The following is a 17,612-nucleotide window of genomic DNA, read 5'->3' on the forward strand; positions in this document are numbered from 1 at the left end:
TCTGAGGTACCAATTTCAACTCAGAGTCCAGTGGTATTTTTTGTTTGTTTAGGAGAAGGGATATAGTTAAACTGAACAAGATACACATGAGTAATCTGATTATATTATATATATCATTCCACCCACCTTTAATAACATGGCTTTTTAAAGGGGGAAATTAAAGGGCAGTTGAGCATTTTGTTGGTTAAGTGTTATTCCAATCTTTTAAAGATGTAATTAAAAATCATTATCTTCATATACATGAAGAACTGAGAGCCGGACAGGTGTAACTTATGTTTCAGAGAAGAGAGGTGAACCTAGGCTTCCACACTTTCAAGTTCCAGTACTCTTTACCCACTACAATCCTACCCCAAGTGTGTGAAATCACTTTCACAAATTGCTGATTTCTTACCTACAAAGAATGAAAGTCTTATGTTCTATTTATTTTTGTAGGCCTTAGAAGGCCTTCTAATGGACCTTGAATGGAGTGTTAGGGGAAATGAGGAGGAGGAGAAAGACTATTCACTATCCACTCCAACTTTAAAAGACAAGAAAAATATTTCATACAACACATTACCATGATGTTTCCAAGGGGAGGAGATACTTTATTTCTGAGCTATCCACATTTCTCCTCTATTGTAGCATGGTAGTAATTTTCTCCTCAATATGGTGTTCTAAGTATCTTAGTCAAATTTCAGTTCAAAACCTGTCATCCTTCTGTAGATTTCTTTTATGTCGGTACAGGTACTTTCAAAGTGGGCGGTGGCATCATAGCTGGTTGTTATGAATATCTGACTATTGGTCCCCAAGTCATTAGGCACATGAAGGTCACTTATATAAAAGAACTTCTGCTCAATGGGCTCCAGGAGCTCCAGAGCCAGAAGGATTTCTTTTTCAGGATCTTTACTCTCCACAGCAGTACTCACTATGGCGATGTATTTGCCCTGCACAGCCACACTATGCACAGATGTGGTAAGGAAAATATATATGTCCGATCTGCGATTTGCCTGAGCAGAAGGGACAATGATGAGTCCGGAATTGGCCCCATTGGTGTTTTTAACAGGGTGCCCGAGAATGCAGATGGCCCTGATGACCTGGCCGACCTTGCGCACACGGTCTGGTACATAGCTGGGATCACAAATCAGCTGCTTGCACCTTGTGATCTGACCCTCTGACCTGATGCCCACAACCCGGCCATCCCTGATAAGAATCTCCTCTACTGATCTGTTTGTTACGAAAACTCCACCTTGGCTGGAGGTCAGCCTAGCGAAGGCCTGCGCCAGCTCCCCGATTCCTAAGCTTGGGTATAGGTACGGGCTCTTTCCGTTCTTAGTCAGGGATTCCGTATAGAGTTGGATCTTCTCCAAGATTTCGATGCAAGGGCGCTCTAGATAGCTGTTGGTACGGTTGAGGGCCAAGGCATGTCCCGTAAATTCGGTGACATCTTGGCCCAAGTCGAATCTCCGAAAGAGATCTTTTACGGTCATCTTCCGGAGATCCAACCCTTTGTAGGTACGAGGGTCTTGTTCGTCGAAGTTAAGAGCATACAAAAAGAACTTGCGGAATCGGCGTTTCTCAAAAAGTCCCATCAGTCCGGAGGCCAGGGCCTCAGTCTCCGTTGAGGGCACCTTGTAAATCCTGCTGCCCTTGAGAAGGAAGCCAGCTTCCACCACACGCAAGTCCAGGGAGCGCAGTGCATCCATGTGGGCCAGGATTTTAACCAGCTGTCCTTTGGCCATGAGGAACTTGGGCAGCAAGTCCACCTTGCAGGAGCGTCCACGGCCCATGGTGGCAGAAGATGAGCTGGACATGCTGAAATGACGGTAGGCAACATTGAGTGGACTCAGCGAGGCACTGCTCCCGGCATGCTGGGCACTGCGGTCAATGTGGAGGATCTTCTTTCCAAGAGAGGCTAGGAGACTCCCGAGGGCGCATTCTTTCAACCCAGTGCCAAGAATGATGACGTCATAGTCTTTATTCATGCCAGTGCATAGGTGGGGCAAGGGGCAAAGAAGAGGAGCAGTAATAGGAACAGGAGCGAGAAGATGGCTGTGAGGCGCAGTGTGTGGAGGAAGAGGAGGACGATGGCGAAGAAGCGGCTGCAGACCAAAAAGGTGGCAGGAGACAACGTTAGAGGAGGAGGAGGACAACGATGACAAGGACAACAACAGGGGCCGCAAGGATGAATGTTAGAGGAGGAGGAAGAGGCGGTGCTAGTGGTACGAGGGTGGTGGGGGGGATGGGCAGGGTGAGAATCAATAGAAGGAAGAAGACGAAGAGGAGAAGGGAAGAAAGCAGTGTTGGGACAGGGAAGGATAAGATGGAGATGAAGATTGAAGAGAGGATGGAGGGGAAGAGATGAAGACATAAGCTGAGGAGGAAGAGAAAATAATGGAGGGAGATGGGGAATTGAAGAGAGTGGAAACGGAAGAGGAAGAAAAGAAAACGGAAATAAAGGAGACAGAAATGGTGGTGAAGGCTTAAGTGATCCAAGTGAGTAAAACTTACTTGGGGCCCGGGAGGTATCAGAGCCAGCTACTGAGAGAGAGCTCCTGGGCATGGGTGTTGCTCATACCAAAAGGAGAAATCAAATGGTGAAGGAGAGTCCCGGACCGGTTTATATAGCCTCCGGTCGCCAAGGACGCGCCACAGTTGCTAGGACCCATCACAATATCCAACATTCTGTAGAGCTCTGGGCAAGGCCCAATAGGAGAGGAGGATGCCTGTTGCTAAGTGACGCCCAGCAGTTGCTATGGCCTCTAACTGGTGGGGGAGGGCAATCAGAGGAGTTTAATAAAAGTTTTAGATATTTGCTTTTATTTTTAATTTATTTAGAATATTTTCTCATGGTTATATGATTCATGATTTTTCCCAGCCCTCTTCTCTCCCCCCTCCCAGAGCTGACAAACAATTCCATTGGATTATACATGTTATCATTTATAAACGTTTTTAATTATTAGAAACTCAGTCCTCCCTGCCCCACATTGTCCTCCTTAGCCACAGGGCAGCATCTGTCCCTTCTAAATTTCCATCTCCTTTCTCAGGCTTAGCACTAAAGACACTACTTCTGCTTAGGTGCTTAGCCTGCATTTAGGGAAGCTGCCAGCAGGTGATGGCCAAGGGTTAAGGACAGACAAACCAGCCAAACATTTGGAAATCTGAAGTTTGGGACACTTGGTTATTCCTCTAACCCCCTCCTCCTTAAAAAAAAAAAAAAACACAACCAGAATTCTTTATTAAAATACTTGAAAAGCAGCCTGACTTAGTGGTTAAAGGGCTGGCATGAGGACGATCTCATTTCAAAAAACTGCCTCTGATGCCCGTTGTTTGTGTGGCCTCCTGTTGGTGGTGGCAGGCTCAGAATTGGACATGGATGTGGTTGGTGCTTCTAGGGGGAGAGGTCAGCTCGCAGCCTGTCACCCCACCCCAGCCACAGGAGGGACCCAGAACTTCCTGTTGGACACAGGAAAGAGACTCCTCAACCTAGAAGAGGGACCAGGAGAGCTTCCAAAACTGCAGATCTTCAAGAAGGGAAGAGGGACAGGCCTGCACTTGGAAAACCCTGACTTTGAACCCACTCCCCAGACAGGGGGAACCCCTGGCCCTCCCCCCTGGTCTGTGCAGTCCAGCAAGCTGCCTCCCAGCCCAGCTTGGAATATAGAGGAGCCCTGGATTCTAGTGGCAGCTCTGCTCTAACTGTCACTGGGCTCTCTGGGCCTCAGTGTCCTCCTGTGGAAGACACTGGGGAAGCCTGTGGACCCCCTCTCCAGATGGCTTTCAGGCTGCTGAGAAAATGCAACGGGTAGCAGCACATAAACATGTAACTCCTTGGGTGGACTCTGGACAGGCCGCCGTCCAGCTAAGATTCTGGGAGAGGCCGAGGGTCACTTGGCCTGGTGGCCATGCAGGGAGCAGGGCCCAGAGTGGGGAAGTCACAGGGAGCTTTGCTCCATTCTGTGGTCCTGCAGGGAGCCCTGCCCTCTCTCCCCTGCCGCCCCACACAACTTCCAAAATGCACAAAAATGATCCTGAAGGGGGTCAGAGGAGAGTGCGAGGGGTCCAGAAAACAGTCTTTTGGGGAAATTCCCTGGAAGCCATGCTCCACTGAAAGGGAGAATGAGGGACATGATCTTGGTCTCTGCAAAGGGGCCAAAGGCTTGTATACGGGAAGGAAGTCTGGAGAGGCAGAAAGAGCATGGCACTGGGAGTTTCAGGCCTGGAGAGGAAGTGAGGGTTTGGAGATTGTGTGACCTTGGGACAGTGTTTTCATTTGCCAGACTGAGAGGCATTGTGGGGAAAGGGCTGGTCTTGAAGGCAGGTCCAGAAGACCTCCCTTCAAGTGCTGCCTCTGTCAGTGACCCTGCCAAGTCATGTGACCACCCAGCTCCCAAGCCACTCAGACTACAGATTACAGGCTAATTGCACATCTAGCAGCAAAGGCTGAAGAGATGAGGAAGATGACTTCCGGCCTAATGCAGCCCAATCTAAACCTTAAGAGACATGATTTTGGGGGTGCTTGTGGGGGTCTGGGCACAACTCAGGCTCAGGGAGGCTCAGAGATTTTCTACAAGGTCCCTTCTAAGGCCATCTGGGCCAACCCCCTCGTTTTACAGGTGAAACCGAGAACCAGGAAAGGGAAAAGTCTCCATTTTCCTGGGTCAAATGGGGGAGACACAATTTCAGTCTAGGTTCAATGACCCCCAGACAAACAAGCTGTTGCCAAGGATGACATCACCCATTCCAAGGTCTGTGAAATAATTGCACCAACTGTTACATCAGAAATGTGAGCTAAGAAGAGGGGCAACTGTTACTGAGGAGGTGGGAGAAGGCCAGGGGAGGAAAAAACCAAGGGCAAGGAGAGGCATAGGGGAGGTAAGGCCCAGTGGAGGGCCTATGGGAGGGAGAGGCATAGGGGAGAGAAAAGCCCAGGGCAAGGAGAGGTGCAGGGGAGGGAAAGGCCCAGGGGAGGGAGAAACCAAGGGCAAGAAGAGGTGCAGGGAAGGAAAAGGTCCAGGGGAGGGCCTATAGGAGGGAGAGGCATAGGGGAGGGAAAGGCCCAGGGCAAGGAGAGGTGCAGGGGAGGAAAAGGCCCAGCGGAGGGTCTATGGGAGGGAGAGACATAGGGGAGGGAAAGGCCCAGGAGAGGGAGAAACCAAGGGCAAGGAGAGATTCAGGGGAGGGAAAGGCCCAGGGCAAGGAGAGGTGCAGGGGAGGGAAAGGCCCAGGGGAGGGCCTATGGGAGGGAGAGGCATAGGGGAGGGAAAGGCCCAGGGCAAGGAGAGGTGCAGGGGAGGGAAAGGCCCAGGGGAGAGCCTATGGGAGGGAGAGGCATAGGGGAGGGAAAGGCCCAGGAGAGGGAGAAACCAAGGGCAAGGAGAGATTCAGGGGAGGGAAAGGCCCAGGGCAAGGAGAGGTGCAGGGGAGGGAAAGGCCCAGGGGAGGGCCTATGGGAGGGAGAGGCATAGGGGAGGGAAAGGCCCAGGGGAGGGCCTATGGGAGGGAGAGGCATAGGGGAGAGAAAGGCCCAGGGGAGGGCCTATGGGAGGGAGAGGCATAGGGGAGAGAAAAGCCCAGGGCAAGGAGAGGTGCAGGGGAGGGAAAGTCCCAGGGGAGGGCCTATGGGAGGGAGAGGCATAGGGGAGGGAAAGGCCCAGGGGAGGGCCTATGGGAGGGAGAGGCATAGGGGAGAGAAAGGCCCAGGGCAAGGAGAGGTGCAGGGGAGGAAAAGGCCCAGGGGAGGGTCTATGAGAGGGAGAGACATAGGGGAGGGAAAGGCCCAGGGGAGGGAGAAACCAAGGGCAAGGAGAGATTCAGGGGAGGGAAAGGCCCAGGGCAAGGAGAGGTGCAGGGGAGGGAAAGGTCCAGGGGAGGGCCTATAGGAGGGAGAGGCATAGGGGAGGGAAAGGCCCAGGGCAAGGAGAGGTGCAGGGGAGGAAAAGGCCCAGCGGAGGGTCTATGGGAGGGAGAGACATAGGGGAGGGAAAGGCCCAGGAGAGGGAGAAACCAAGGGCAAGGAGAGATTCAGGGGAGGGAAAGGCCCAGGGCAAGGAGAGGTGCAGGGGAGGGAAAGGCCCAGGGGAGGGCCTATGGGAGGGAGAGGCATAGGGGAGGGAAAGGCCCAGGGCAAGGAGAGGTGCAGGGGAGGGAAAGGCCCAGGGGAGAGCCTATGGGAGGGAGAGGCATAGGGGAGGGAAAGGCCCAGGAGAGGGAGAAACCAAGGGCAAGGAGAGATTCAGGGGAGGGAAAGGCCCAGGGCAAGGAGAGGTGCAGGGGAGGGAAAGGCCCAGGGGAGGGCCTATGGGAGGGAGAGGCATAGGGGAGGGAAAGGCCCAGGGGAGGGCCTATGGGAGGGAGAGGCATAGGGGAGAGAAAGGCCCAGGGGAGGGCCTATGGGAGGGAGAGGCATAGGGGAGAGAAAAGCCCAGGGCAAGGAGAGGTGCAGGGGAGGGAAAGTCCCAGGGGAGGGCCTATGGGAGGGAGAGACATAGGGGAGGGAAAGGCCCAGGGCAAGGAGAGGTGCAGGGGAGGAAAAGGCCCAGGGGAGGGTCTATGAGAGGGAGAGACATAGGGGAGGGAAAGGCCCAGGGGAGGGAGAAACCAAGGGCAAGGAGAGATTCAGGGGAGGGAAAGGCCCAGGGCAAGGAGAGGTGCAGGGGAGGGAAAGGCCCAGGGGAGGGCCTATGGGAGGGAGAGGCATAGGGGAGGGAAAGGCCCAGGGGAGGGCCTATGGGAGGGAGAGGCATAGGGGAGAGAAAGGCCCAGGGGAGGGCCTATGGGAGGGAGAGGCATAGGGGAGAGAAAAGCCCAGGGCAAGGAGAGGTGCAGGGGAGGGAAAGTCCCAGGGGAGGGCCTATGGGAGGGAGAGACATAGGGGAGGGAAAGGCCCAGGGCAAGGAGAGGTGCAGGGGAGGAAAAGGCCCAGGGGAGGGTCTATGAGAGGGAGAGACATAGGGGAGGGAAAGGCCCAGGGGAGGGAGAAACCAAGGGCAAGGAGAGATTCAGGGGAGGGAAAGGCCCAGGGCAAGGAGAGGTGCAGGGGAGGGAAAGGCCCAGGGGAGGGCCTATGGGAGGGAGAGGCATAGGGGAGGGAAAGGCCCAGGGGAGGGCCTATGGGAGGGAGAGGCATAGGGGAGAGAAAGGCCCAGGGGAGGGCCTATGGGAGGGAGAGGCATAGGGGAGAGAAAAGCCCAGGGCAAGGAGAGGTGCAGGGGAGGGAAAGTCCCAGGGGAGGGCCTATGGGAGGGAGAGACATAGGGGAGGGAAAGGCCCAGGGCAAGGAGAGGTGCAGGGGAGGAAAAGGCCCAGGGGAGGGTCTATGAGAGGGAGAGACATAGGGGAGGGAAAGGCCCAGGGGAGGGCCTATGGGAGGGAGAGGCATAGGGGAGGGAAAGGCCCAGGGGAGGGCCTATGGGAGGGAGAGGCATAGGGGAGAGAAAGGCCCAGGGGAGGGCCTATGGGAGGGAGAGACATAGGGGAGGGAAAGGCCCAGGGCAAGGAGAGGTGCAGGGGAGGGAAAGGCCCAGGGGAGGGTCTATGGAAGGGAGAGACATAGGGGAGGGAAAGGCCCAGGGGAGGGAGAAACCCTGGGCAAGGAGAGGTGCAGGGAAGGAAAAGGTCCAGGGGAGGGCCTATAGGAGGGAGAGGCATAGGGGAGGGAAAAGCCCAGGGCAAGGAGAGGTGCAGGGGAGGGAAAGGCCCAGTGGAGGGCCTATGGGAGGGAGAGGCAAAGAGAGGGAAAAGTCCAGGGCAAAGAGAGGCATAGGGGAGGGAAAGGCCCAGGGCAAGGAGAGGCATAATGGAGAGAAAAGTCCAGGACAAGAGGAGGCACTGGGGAGGGGAAAGAGGTAGAGAAAGCCAGGAGAAATTGGGAAAGAAAAGAAAGATAGGGAAGGCAAGCAAGGAGGGGAGGGAAAGGTGGAGAGAAAGAAAGGAGAATAGGGAGAGAAAAGAGGGATGTTGAAGGGAAGAAAAAAGAGGGAAATATAATAAAAACATGAAGGAAGAGAAGGAGGAGGAGAAGAGCATAAGATGGTAAGTTACCAGAGGGAAGGGACCTCAGAGACCTCTTCTTTCAATACAAAAAAAGGAAAGAAAAGAAGTCAAAGAAAAATAAACAACTAGCTCATATCGGTAGTCAAAATCATACATGGGGTTTGAATCCAGGTCCTCTAACTCCCAAGGCTGTGCTATTTCCTCCACAGAATCTAATATCTAGAAAAGGAGTGTGTGTGGGTGGGGGTAGATAAGATTCAAAAGAGGTCAGGGAATGATGTGGAAAGGGGATAAAAGGAAAGTTTAAGGATGGAAGGGATGAGAAAGAGTGAGGGACTAGAGGAAAAGGAAAGCAGAATAGATTTAGAGGGAGAGAAGAAAGGATGAATATGGGGAGAAAATGCAAGGTATGAAAATGAGGGAAGATAGTGAGGGCAAAAAAGAGGGAGGACTCAAAAAGAGGTGGGAAAACCAGAGCCTAAGAAAAAGGTGGCAGAGTGGGGGGGAGGGAGAAGAAAGGAGAGAAAAGTAGTACATGCTGAGCAGAGAAGACAGGGCTCTGACCCCTGCACCTCATCTTTACTGGAGATAGACAATTGTAAGGTTGTCTTTCCTTTCTAAATTTCAGGGTGGAAAAGGAATGAGGAGATGAGCATGGCTTAAAGGTGACCAAAAAGGGAACTGGTGGCCTGGAGATCCTGGCCAGGTGAGGAGAAATATGGCTCACTAACCAGAGCTGAGCATGAAGGGATGGGAGAGGGAAGAGGGCGGTATTGATAAAGAACTAATTTCAAACCCAGCTCTTCAGTCAAGAGGCTGCCCTTGCTTCTCACCTACTCTGACCTAGACATACTAGGCGTCCCACCAGTTACACTCCTTCAGCTTCCATTCTGGAGGAAGCAGCTTCCCTGACCAAGGTTAGAATATTTAAGATATCTGGGAACTCATGTCAGCACTGCTGCCAACTGTCACTAGGCATTTTTCTGTCTTAGCGTCCTGCCCTGTAAAAGAAAGGGATTGGCCTAGTTGGAAGATAAAGGATCCTTCAACTCAGCTGACAGGCTGTGATTTTAAGAGTGGCTGAGAGATAGTCAGGGGAGAAAGACTAAAGAAATAATCAAATGACGGTCAGGAAGTGACAGTGGCCAACAAGCTGGATTTCTTCCTCCATAGTCATATTCCTATTCTTAATACAACTCATTTTCCCCTTACATCCCAAAGAAAATAAGGTCTTAGAGGAAGAGAGCTACAAAAAATCATCAAAAAAACCCTCTAAAGTCAAGTTCTACTGAAAGAGTATTTGTAAAATTATATTTATCTACATAGAGGAGAAAATTGCTAGTATATGTGACAGGCAGCATAGTGAGGTAGGAAGAGAATGGATAAGGGAAGCAGAGGAGGCTCAGAAGAGAGAGGAAGACATGGAGATAGGGGGACCTGGGTTCAAATCTTATCTTAGGCACTTCTTAGTTCTGTCCTGCTGGGAAGTTATTTAAAGCCAATTTCCTGCCATTTATTGCTCTTCTTGCTTGGAAACAATATTTAGAATAGATATTAAAACAAGGAGTGAGAATTTAATGAGAAAACAGAAGATGGAGGGAATTAGGGCTCAAGGGATTGGGAATAACATTCCAGTTGTGTCCAAAAACCACCAGTCTGAGCAAGATAAAATATGAAGAGGGAAGGGAGGAGTACATTGTCAGATAATCGACTTTGAGGTAGAAGTGTCAAACTGGTGCTGCCATTGAATAGAGGTGGCCAAAAAAACAGAAGTAGTGACCAGCATAATCTGGCCAGAGAACAATAGGGAAGGCACACCAAGAAGTGCCAAAGGTGAATGAATCACACTAGGGTTAGGACTGTATTCATAAGATCCCAACTCAAAACCCAGCTCCTCATACAAGGGGGTGCCCCTGCCCTTCACTTGATCTGACTCTGGGTATATTTCATCTTCTAATCATCTGTGCTCCAGAGCAAGCAGATCCCCTGGCCAGATTAGAATCTTCAGGAGACATGAATTCTAGCCTCAGCTCTGCTCCTAACTGTCAATGGATGACAGTCTCTGGGTTGGCTCAGTGACATTCCCTGAAAAGGAGGGCATTGGACTAGCTGGGATCCAAGGAACCTTTCACACCTGCTGCCAGACTGTAATTCTCAGAGTGACTGAGGGTCCTCTTGATCACAGAGATAATGCCCACAATATGAAGCCAAGGTAAAGGAGTCTCAGGCACTTCCTTTGCTTTTTCCATGGTCACATTCTTAATCTTGATCCTACTCACTTCCCTATTCATCTAGAAGGAAGTATGAAAGTGGGATGAGTTAGGAAAAATTCATTGAAGAAACAACTCCACAGGCAAGCCCTCTTCTGAAAGTCTTCAGGTAAAATTAGGTTGGACTCTTGAGAAAGCATAAGTCCTTGCTTATCTGGAATGCAGCAAGGTGAGGTTCAAAGGGAATGGATAGGATTAGGGCTCATGTCATCTGCTTTCTCTAGCCTATTTTGCCACAAATCAAAAGTTTCAGTAAGTTGTATCTCCTCTACATATGTCATGTCCTTCATTTGCAAATGTAGGTCAAGGCAGAATAAGATGTTGGGACCACAGTCTTACCATCAAGACAAGATTTGGATACCAAAGTCTTTCTCTGACACAAGCTGGTTATGAGACTTTGTACAGGAGAATTAACTACTTCTCTCATCATCCTCTCTCAGAACACATATATCCCATGTGATCCTCAGCCTAGCCTGAGGGATGAAATCTCAGGTCAGGTCACTAAAGTCCCCAAAATGTGGGGGCTTTCATAGCTGAGAGTACAACATTTTATTCAAGGTCAAATCCTATCAACCTGAAGATTCCTCATTTTCTTTTTCAGATGAGGAAACTGAGAGCCAGAAGGGCTAAATTCTCCATCTGCCCTGGGTGACACAATCATGGAGTGGCAGAGCCATCATTTGAACACAAGTTCCATGACTACTGAAAGCAGCACACTGTAGCCCAAGATGACATCACAGTTGCCAAGGTTTGTGGGTTGTTGCCACTAATTGTGATAACAGAGAGGAAAGGAAAGGAGGAGAGGGAAATAAGAGAGAAAAGGAGGAGACTAGTAGCAGAGGGAGGGATAAAATAGAGGGGCCAAGGAGAAATAAGAAAAAAAACATGGGGGGAAGCTGGATAGCTCAGTGGATTAATAACCGGGCTTAAAGACAGGAGGTCCTAGGTTCAAATCTGGCCTCAGACACTTCCCAGCTATGTGACCCTGGACAAGTCACTGAACCCCCATTGCCTAGCCCTTACCAGTCTTCTGCCTTTGAACCAATTCACAGTATTGATTCCAAGACTGAAGGTAAGGTATTTTAAAATTTTTAAAAAGACAAATATTAAGAGGAAAGAGAAGGAGTAGGTTCTCAGGTGATCCACTTTGAGGTGGAAGGGCACTCAGCGTCCAACTGGTCCAACTCTCTCCCTTGACAAAAAATGGAGCTGAAGTCCAGAAATGTTCAGTTAATTGCAAAGGATCACACAGGTAATATAGACTTTGGGGACTGAGCAAGGAGAAGTGAGGAAAGGAATGGGAAGAGAAAATTGTAAAAAGAAGGCTGTGTATATGGAGAAAAATTAAGAGGGAATAAGGATTGAGGCGGGGTTAAAGAAAAAAAAGATAAACTCTGAAAAGAAGGTGGAGAGACAAAAGTGGGACTGGGGTTAAAGCAGAGGAATGAGGAAGGAAAGGACAGGGGATGAGAAAAAAGTAGGGAGACCAGCAAAAGGGTGAGAAAGAAGAGAAGGTAGGACAAGGGCACAGGAGACAACGGCTGGACAGCTCCAGAACCCCAACCCTTCCAGGACACTTTCACAGGCAAAAACATAATTAGAGATGCTTCTTCCTTTCTAAATTTCAGGGCAGACTTAAGGAGGAAGTAGTCATTGATTAGAGGTGGCCAACAATGGAAATAGTGACCTGCAGAATCTGGCCACAGAAGGACAGGGAAGGCTTACCCAGCAGAGCCCAGGGTGAAGGAATGACACTAGTGTTAGGTCTCTATTCATAAGCTCCCAAATAAACGCTCAGTTCCTCCTAAAGGTCTCTGCCCATGCCCATCACCTGTTGTGACTATGGGCATACTTTTCCACCTAATTGTCTGTGAGTCAGAGGAAATAGCCTCCCTGGTCAGATTAGAATCTTCAGGAGACATGAATTCTAGCCTCAGCTCTACTATTAACTGTCAATGGGTGGCAGTCTTTGTGGTGGCTCAGTGACATGCCCTGAAAAGGAGGGCATTGGACTAGATGGGATCCAAGGAACCTTTGACACCTGCTGCCAGACTGTGACTCTCAGAGTAACTGAGGGTCCTTGTGGGCACAGAGATAATGCCCAGAAAATGAAGTCAAGGTAAGGGAGTCACAGGCACCTCCTTTGCTTTTTTCCATTTCCCCCCTTCATCTAGAAGGAAGTCAGGTATGAAAGTGAGATGAGGTAGGGAAAAACCCTTGAAAAAAACCACTCCACAGGCAAGCCCCCTTCTGAAAGCCTGGAGGTAAAATCAGTTTGGACAAAAGCATAAGTCAGTGAATACCTGGAAGCCAGCAAGGTATGGAACAAAGGGCATGGATAGAATTAGGGCTCATAGCCTGTTTTATACCAATTCAAAAGTTTCAGTAAGTTATAACTTCTCTACAGGCTTCAGGTCCTTCATTTGCAAAGCCAGGCCAAGGCAGACTAAGATACTGCGACCACAGACAGTATTGCAATCAAGAAAAGTTTGGGATTCAAAAGTTTTCATCTGACAAAAGCTGGTTTTGAGACTTTGTACAGGGGTATTAACTATTTCTCTCATGATCCTCTGTCAGAACACATATAACCCACTGATTATCAGCCTGGGATGAAATCTCAGGTCATGTTACTAAAGTACCCAAAACATGAAAGCTGCACCAGCTGAGTTTATTTAAGCTCAAATCCTATAAAAGTGATGATTCCTCATTTTCATTTTTCAAGTGAGGAAACAGAGAGGCAGAAGGGCTAAGGTCTCCATCTGCCATGGGTCACACAATAATGGAATAGCAGAGCCATCATTTGAACACAGGTTCCATGACCCCTGAAAGCAGCACAGTGTGGCCCAGGATGACATCACTGTTGCCAAGGATAATGAAATGTTACTTATAATTGTGATGACAGGGAGGAGAAGAAAGGAGAAGAGGAAAGAAGAGGTGGAAAAAAGACACTATAGAAGGGAAGAAAGTAGAAGAGCCAAGGAAAAATAAAAAAAATGAAGAGGAAAGAGGAGTAATATATTTTCAGATGATTCAATTTAAGGTGGAAGGGCTCACAGGATCCAACTGCTCCAACCCACTTCTTGGACAGAAAAGGCAGCTGAAGGCTGGAAAAGTTTACTGACTGCCAAAAGTTCCCACAGGTAATACAGATAAGAGCTGAGATGTGGACTCAGGGACTCTGTCTCCCAAGGTACTGCCTTTCATCAGGTTCTCTAATATTACATACAGGACAGAAAGGGACAGAAATACGGGTTGGGCAGAAAAGAAAGAAGTTGGTGGAAGGAGTTGAGAGGAAAGTGGGCTGAGGGGTATGGAAGGGAAAGAGGAAGAGGAAGGAGATGGTTTGGAAAGACTTGGGCAACAGAGCATGTAGAAGTGAAGAAAGCAATGGGAAGAGAAATTTGAAGAAAGCATGAGTGTAGGGAGAAAAATAAAGGAATTAGAGAGGGAGGATTAAGGAGGGGGTAAATAGAAAAAGAAAGTCTGAAAAGAAGGTGAAGAGAGAAAAGTGGGAATGGGGCAAGGCAGGGAAATGAATAAGGAAAGGACAGGGTATGAGATGCAAGTAGAGAGACCACCCAAAAGGGAGAGAAAGAGGAAAAATTAGGACAAGGACACAGCGGGGAAATGGCTGGACAGCTCCAGAACCTCAAACGCTTCAGGACACTTTCAGAGGCAAAAACATAGAGATGCTTTTTCCTTTCTAAATTTCAGGCTAGATAGAAAGAGGAATTGATCATGTTTCCCGGGTGCCACACAAGAGAACTCGAGACTTGGAGTAATTGGTTAGGAAAGAACAGGGAAGGCTCATCCAGTAGAGCCAAGGGTGAAGGAATGACACTACGGTTAGGGCCCTATTCATAAGCTTCCAAATGAATACCTAGTTCCTCCTAAAGGCCTCAGCCCATGTCCTTCACCTGTTGTCTTTGGGCATAATATTCAGCCTATTAGACTATGATCCAGAGCAAGCAGAAGCCTTGGCCAGATTAGATTCTTCAGGATACAAGAATTCTCGCCTCAGCTCTGTTATTAACTGTCAATGGGTGACAGTCCTTGTGGTGGCACAGTTACATGCCCTGAAAAAGAGGGCATTGGACTAGTTGGGATCCAAGGTCCCTTTGACACCTGCTGCCAGACTGTGACTCTCAGAGTGGCTGAGGGTCCTCTTGGTCACAGAGATAATGCCCACAATATGAAGCCCAGGTAAGGGAGTCTCAGGCACTTCCTTTGCTTTTCCATGCTCACATTCTTAATCTTGATCCTACCCACTGCCCCATTCATCTAGAAGGAAGAAAGGTATGAAAGTGGGATGAGTTAGGAAAAATCCATTGAAGAAACAAATCCACAGGGAAGCGCCGCTGTGAAAATCTGTGGGTTAAATTAAGTTAGACTCTTGAGAAAGCACAAATCCTCCCATACATGGAAAGCAGCAAGGTAAGGTTCAAAGTGCATGGATAGGATTAGGGTTCATGTCATCTCCTTTCTCTACCCTGTTTTGGCACAAATCAAAACTTTCAGTAAGTCGTACCTTTTCAGGTCCTTCATTTGCAAATCTAGGCCTAGCCAGACTAAGATGGTACCACCACAGACAGTCCTGAAATCAAATCAAGGTTAGGATCCTAAAGTATTCCTCTGACACAAGCTGCCTATCAGATTTTGTAGAGGGGAGTTAACTTCTTCTCTCATGATCCTCAGTCACAAACCATATATCCCATATGACCATCAGCCAAACCTGAGGGATGAAATCTCAGCTCAGGTCACTAAAGTCACCAGAATATGAGGGTAGGTCAAGCTAAACATACAACATTTTATTCATGGTCAAATCCTATCAACCTGAAGATTCCTCATTTTCTTTTTCAGATGAGGAAACTGAGAGCCCGATGGGCTAAGGTCTCCATCTGCCTTGGGTCACACAGTCATAGAGTGGCTGAGCCATCATTTGAACACAGGATCCATGAATGGTAAAGTAAGCACAGGGGTTTCTGTATTATTACCACTAATTCTGAAGTCAGGCAGGAGAGTAAAAGAGGAAAGGAAAGAAGTTGGGGGAGGGGGCTGGAGGGCATAGAAGGTAAGTAGGGAAATAGAGGAACGAGGAGGGGGCAAAGTGAAATTAAAAAATAGGAAGAGGAAATGGGAGGAATAGATACTCAGATGATCCGGATTAAGGTGGAAGGGCTCTCAGGGTCCAACTGCTTCAACCCTCTCCTTGGACAGAAAAGGCAGCTCAAGGCCAGAAAAGTTCACTGACTGCCAAAGGTTCCCTCAGGTAATACAGAGCAGAGCTGAGATTTGGACTTAGGGCCTCTGTCTCCCAAGGTACTGTCTTTCATTAGGCACTCTAACATTCCCTCCAGCACAGAAAGGGACAGAAATAGGGGTTGGGCAGAAAATAAAGAATTTGGTGGAAGGAGTTGAGAGAAAACTGTGCTGATGAGGATGCAATAGAAAGAGGAAGAGGAAGAGGAAGGAGATGGTTTCTAAAGACATTGGGGATTGAGCATTGAGATGTGAGGAAAGGTTTGGAAGAGAATGTTGAAGAAGAAATCATGTGTTTATGGAGAAAAATAAAGGAATGAGAAGGGAAGGATTGAGGAGAGGGTAAAGAGGAATTAAGGTGAAGAGACAAAAGGGGGACTGTGACAAGGCAGAGGAATGAGGAAAGAAAGGACAGGGGATGAGATGCAAGTAGAGAGACTAGCCAAAAGGCGAGAAAGAGGGCAAGGTAGGACAAGGGCACAGCAGGCAATGGCTGGACAGTTCCAGAACCCCAAACCTTCAAGGACACTTTCACAGGCAAAAACATAATTAGAGATGCTTCTTCCTTTCTAAATTTCAGGCTAGATAGAATGAGGAATTGGCCATGGTTGCAGGGAGCCACACAAGAGAACTGGAGATCTGGGTAATTGGCCAGGAAAGAACAGGGAATGCTGATCCAGCAGCGCCCAGGATGAAGGAATGACACTCGAGTTAGGCTTGTATTCATAAGCACCCAAATGAATGCCCAGCTCCTCCTAAAGGCCTCTGCCCATTCCCTTCACCTGTTGTGACTTTGGGTATTCTTTTCCACCTAATAGTCTGTGATCCAGAGCAAGCAGAAGCCTTGGCCAGATTAGAATCTTCAGGAGACATGGATTCTAGCCTCAACTCTGCTCCTAACTGTCAATGGATGACAGTCTCTGTGTTGGCTCAGTGACATTCCCTGAAAAAGAGGGCATTGGACTGGGTTCCATGAATGGTAAAGGCAGCACAGGGTGGCCCAGGATGACATCACTGTTGTCAAGGTATCTGGAATGTTCCCACAAATTTTGATGAAAGGGAGGAGAGGAAAAGGGAAGAGGAAAGAGTAAGGGGGTGGGGGTGGAGGAGGAAACTATGGAAAGAGAGAAAGAGGAGGGGCTACAGAGAAATTTAAATTATAGGAAGAGGAAAATGGGAGGAGTAGATTCTCAGAAGATCCAGTTTAAGGTAGATGACCTCTTAGGGTCCAACTGTTCCATCCCTCTCCTTGGACAGAAAAGGCAGAGGGAGCCCAGAAAAGTTCACTGACTGCCATAGGTTCCCACAGATAATACAGATCAGTGCTGAGATTTGGATTTAGGGCCTCTGTCTCCCAAGGTACTGTCTTTCATTAGGCACTCTAACATTCCCTCCAGCACAGAAAGGGACAGAAATAGGGGTTGGGCAGAAAAGAAAGTAGTTGCTGGAAAGAGGTGAGAGGAAAGTGTTCTGAGGAGGATGCAATGGAAAGAGGAGTAGGAAGAGGAAGGAGATGGCTTGTAAAGACATTGGGCTTGAGAATGGAGAAGTGAGGAAAGGATTGGGAAGAGGATATTGGAGAAGAAAGCATGTGTTTAGGGAGGAAAATAAAGGGATGAGAGGGGAAGGATTGAGGAGAACATGAAGAGAAAACAGAAAAAGGAATTAAGGTGAAGAGACAAAAGGGGTTTTGGGACAAGGCAGAGGAAAGAGGAAGGAAAGGACAATTAATGAGATACAAGAAGGAGACCAGCAAAAGAGTGAGAAAGAGGAGAAGGTAGAACAAGGGCACAGCAGGCAATGGTTAGACAGCTCAAGAACCCCAATCCTTAGAGGACACTGTCACAGGAAAAGACATTATTAGAGACTCGTTTTCCTTTCTAAATTTCAGGCAAGATAGAATGAGGAATTGGCCATGTTTCCTGGGTGCCACAAAACAGAAGTGGGGGCATGGAGTAATTGGCCAGGAAAGGACAGGGAAGGCTCATCCAGCACAGCCCAGGGTGAAGGAATGACACTAGTGTTCGGTCACTATTCATAAGCTCCTAAATGAATACCCAGCTCCTCCTAAAGGTCTCTGCCCATGCCCTTCACCTGTCATGTCTTTCGGCA

General features: G+C 48.9%; 1 protein-coding gene and 1 long non-coding RNA gene across 5 annotated transcripts in view; one reads left to right on the plus strand and one right to left on the minus strand.

The window, feature by feature from the left end:
- Positions 1-558: 558 nt before the first annotated feature.
- On the minus strand, positions 559-2,620 carry LOC100013792 (rab GDP dissociation inhibitor beta-like). Its single transcript, XM_056809692.1, has 2 exons — positions 2,488-2,620; positions 559-2,078 (listed from the first exon to the last, which is right to left on the minus strand). Exon 2 carries the CDS (start codon positions 1,959-1,961, stop codon positions 663-665), a length of 1,299 nt encoding a protein of 432 aa, XP_056665670.1. The 5' UTR covers positions 1,962-2,078; positions 2,488-2,620; the 3' UTR covers positions 559-662.
- A 2,161-nt stretch (positions 2,621-4,781) lies between these two features.
- Positions 4,782-17,612, plus strand: part of LOC103097829 (uncharacterized) — a 101,337-nt gene continuing 88,506 nt past the window's right edge. For all 4 annotated transcript variants that reach the window (XR_008914666.1, XR_008914663.1, XR_008914665.1 and 1 more), the window contains exons 1-6: positions 4,782-4,851; positions 8,600-8,677; positions 10,843-10,989; positions 13,144-13,381; positions 15,102-15,207; positions 16,319-16,525. This is a non-coding gene — a long non-coding RNA (uncharacterized LOC103097829). The remainder of the gene's footprint in view (positions 4,852-8,599; positions 8,678-10,842; positions 10,990-13,143; positions 13,382-15,101; positions 15,208-16,318; positions 16,526-17,612) is intronic.

The sequence above is a fragment of the Monodelphis domestica genome, chromosome X, assembly GCF_027887165.1.
Source record: "Monodelphis domestica isolate mMonDom1 chromosome X, mMonDom1.pri, whole genome shotgun sequence".
Taxonomy (NCBI): Eukaryota; Metazoa; Chordata; class Mammalia; order Didelphimorphia; family Didelphidae; genus Monodelphis; species Monodelphis domestica.

Excerpts from the sequence above, each read along its gene's own strand:
- LOC100013792 (XM_056809692.1), bottom strand. The coding sequence starts at position 1,961 with ATGAATAAAGACTATGACGTCATCATTCTTGGCACTGGGTTGAAAGAA.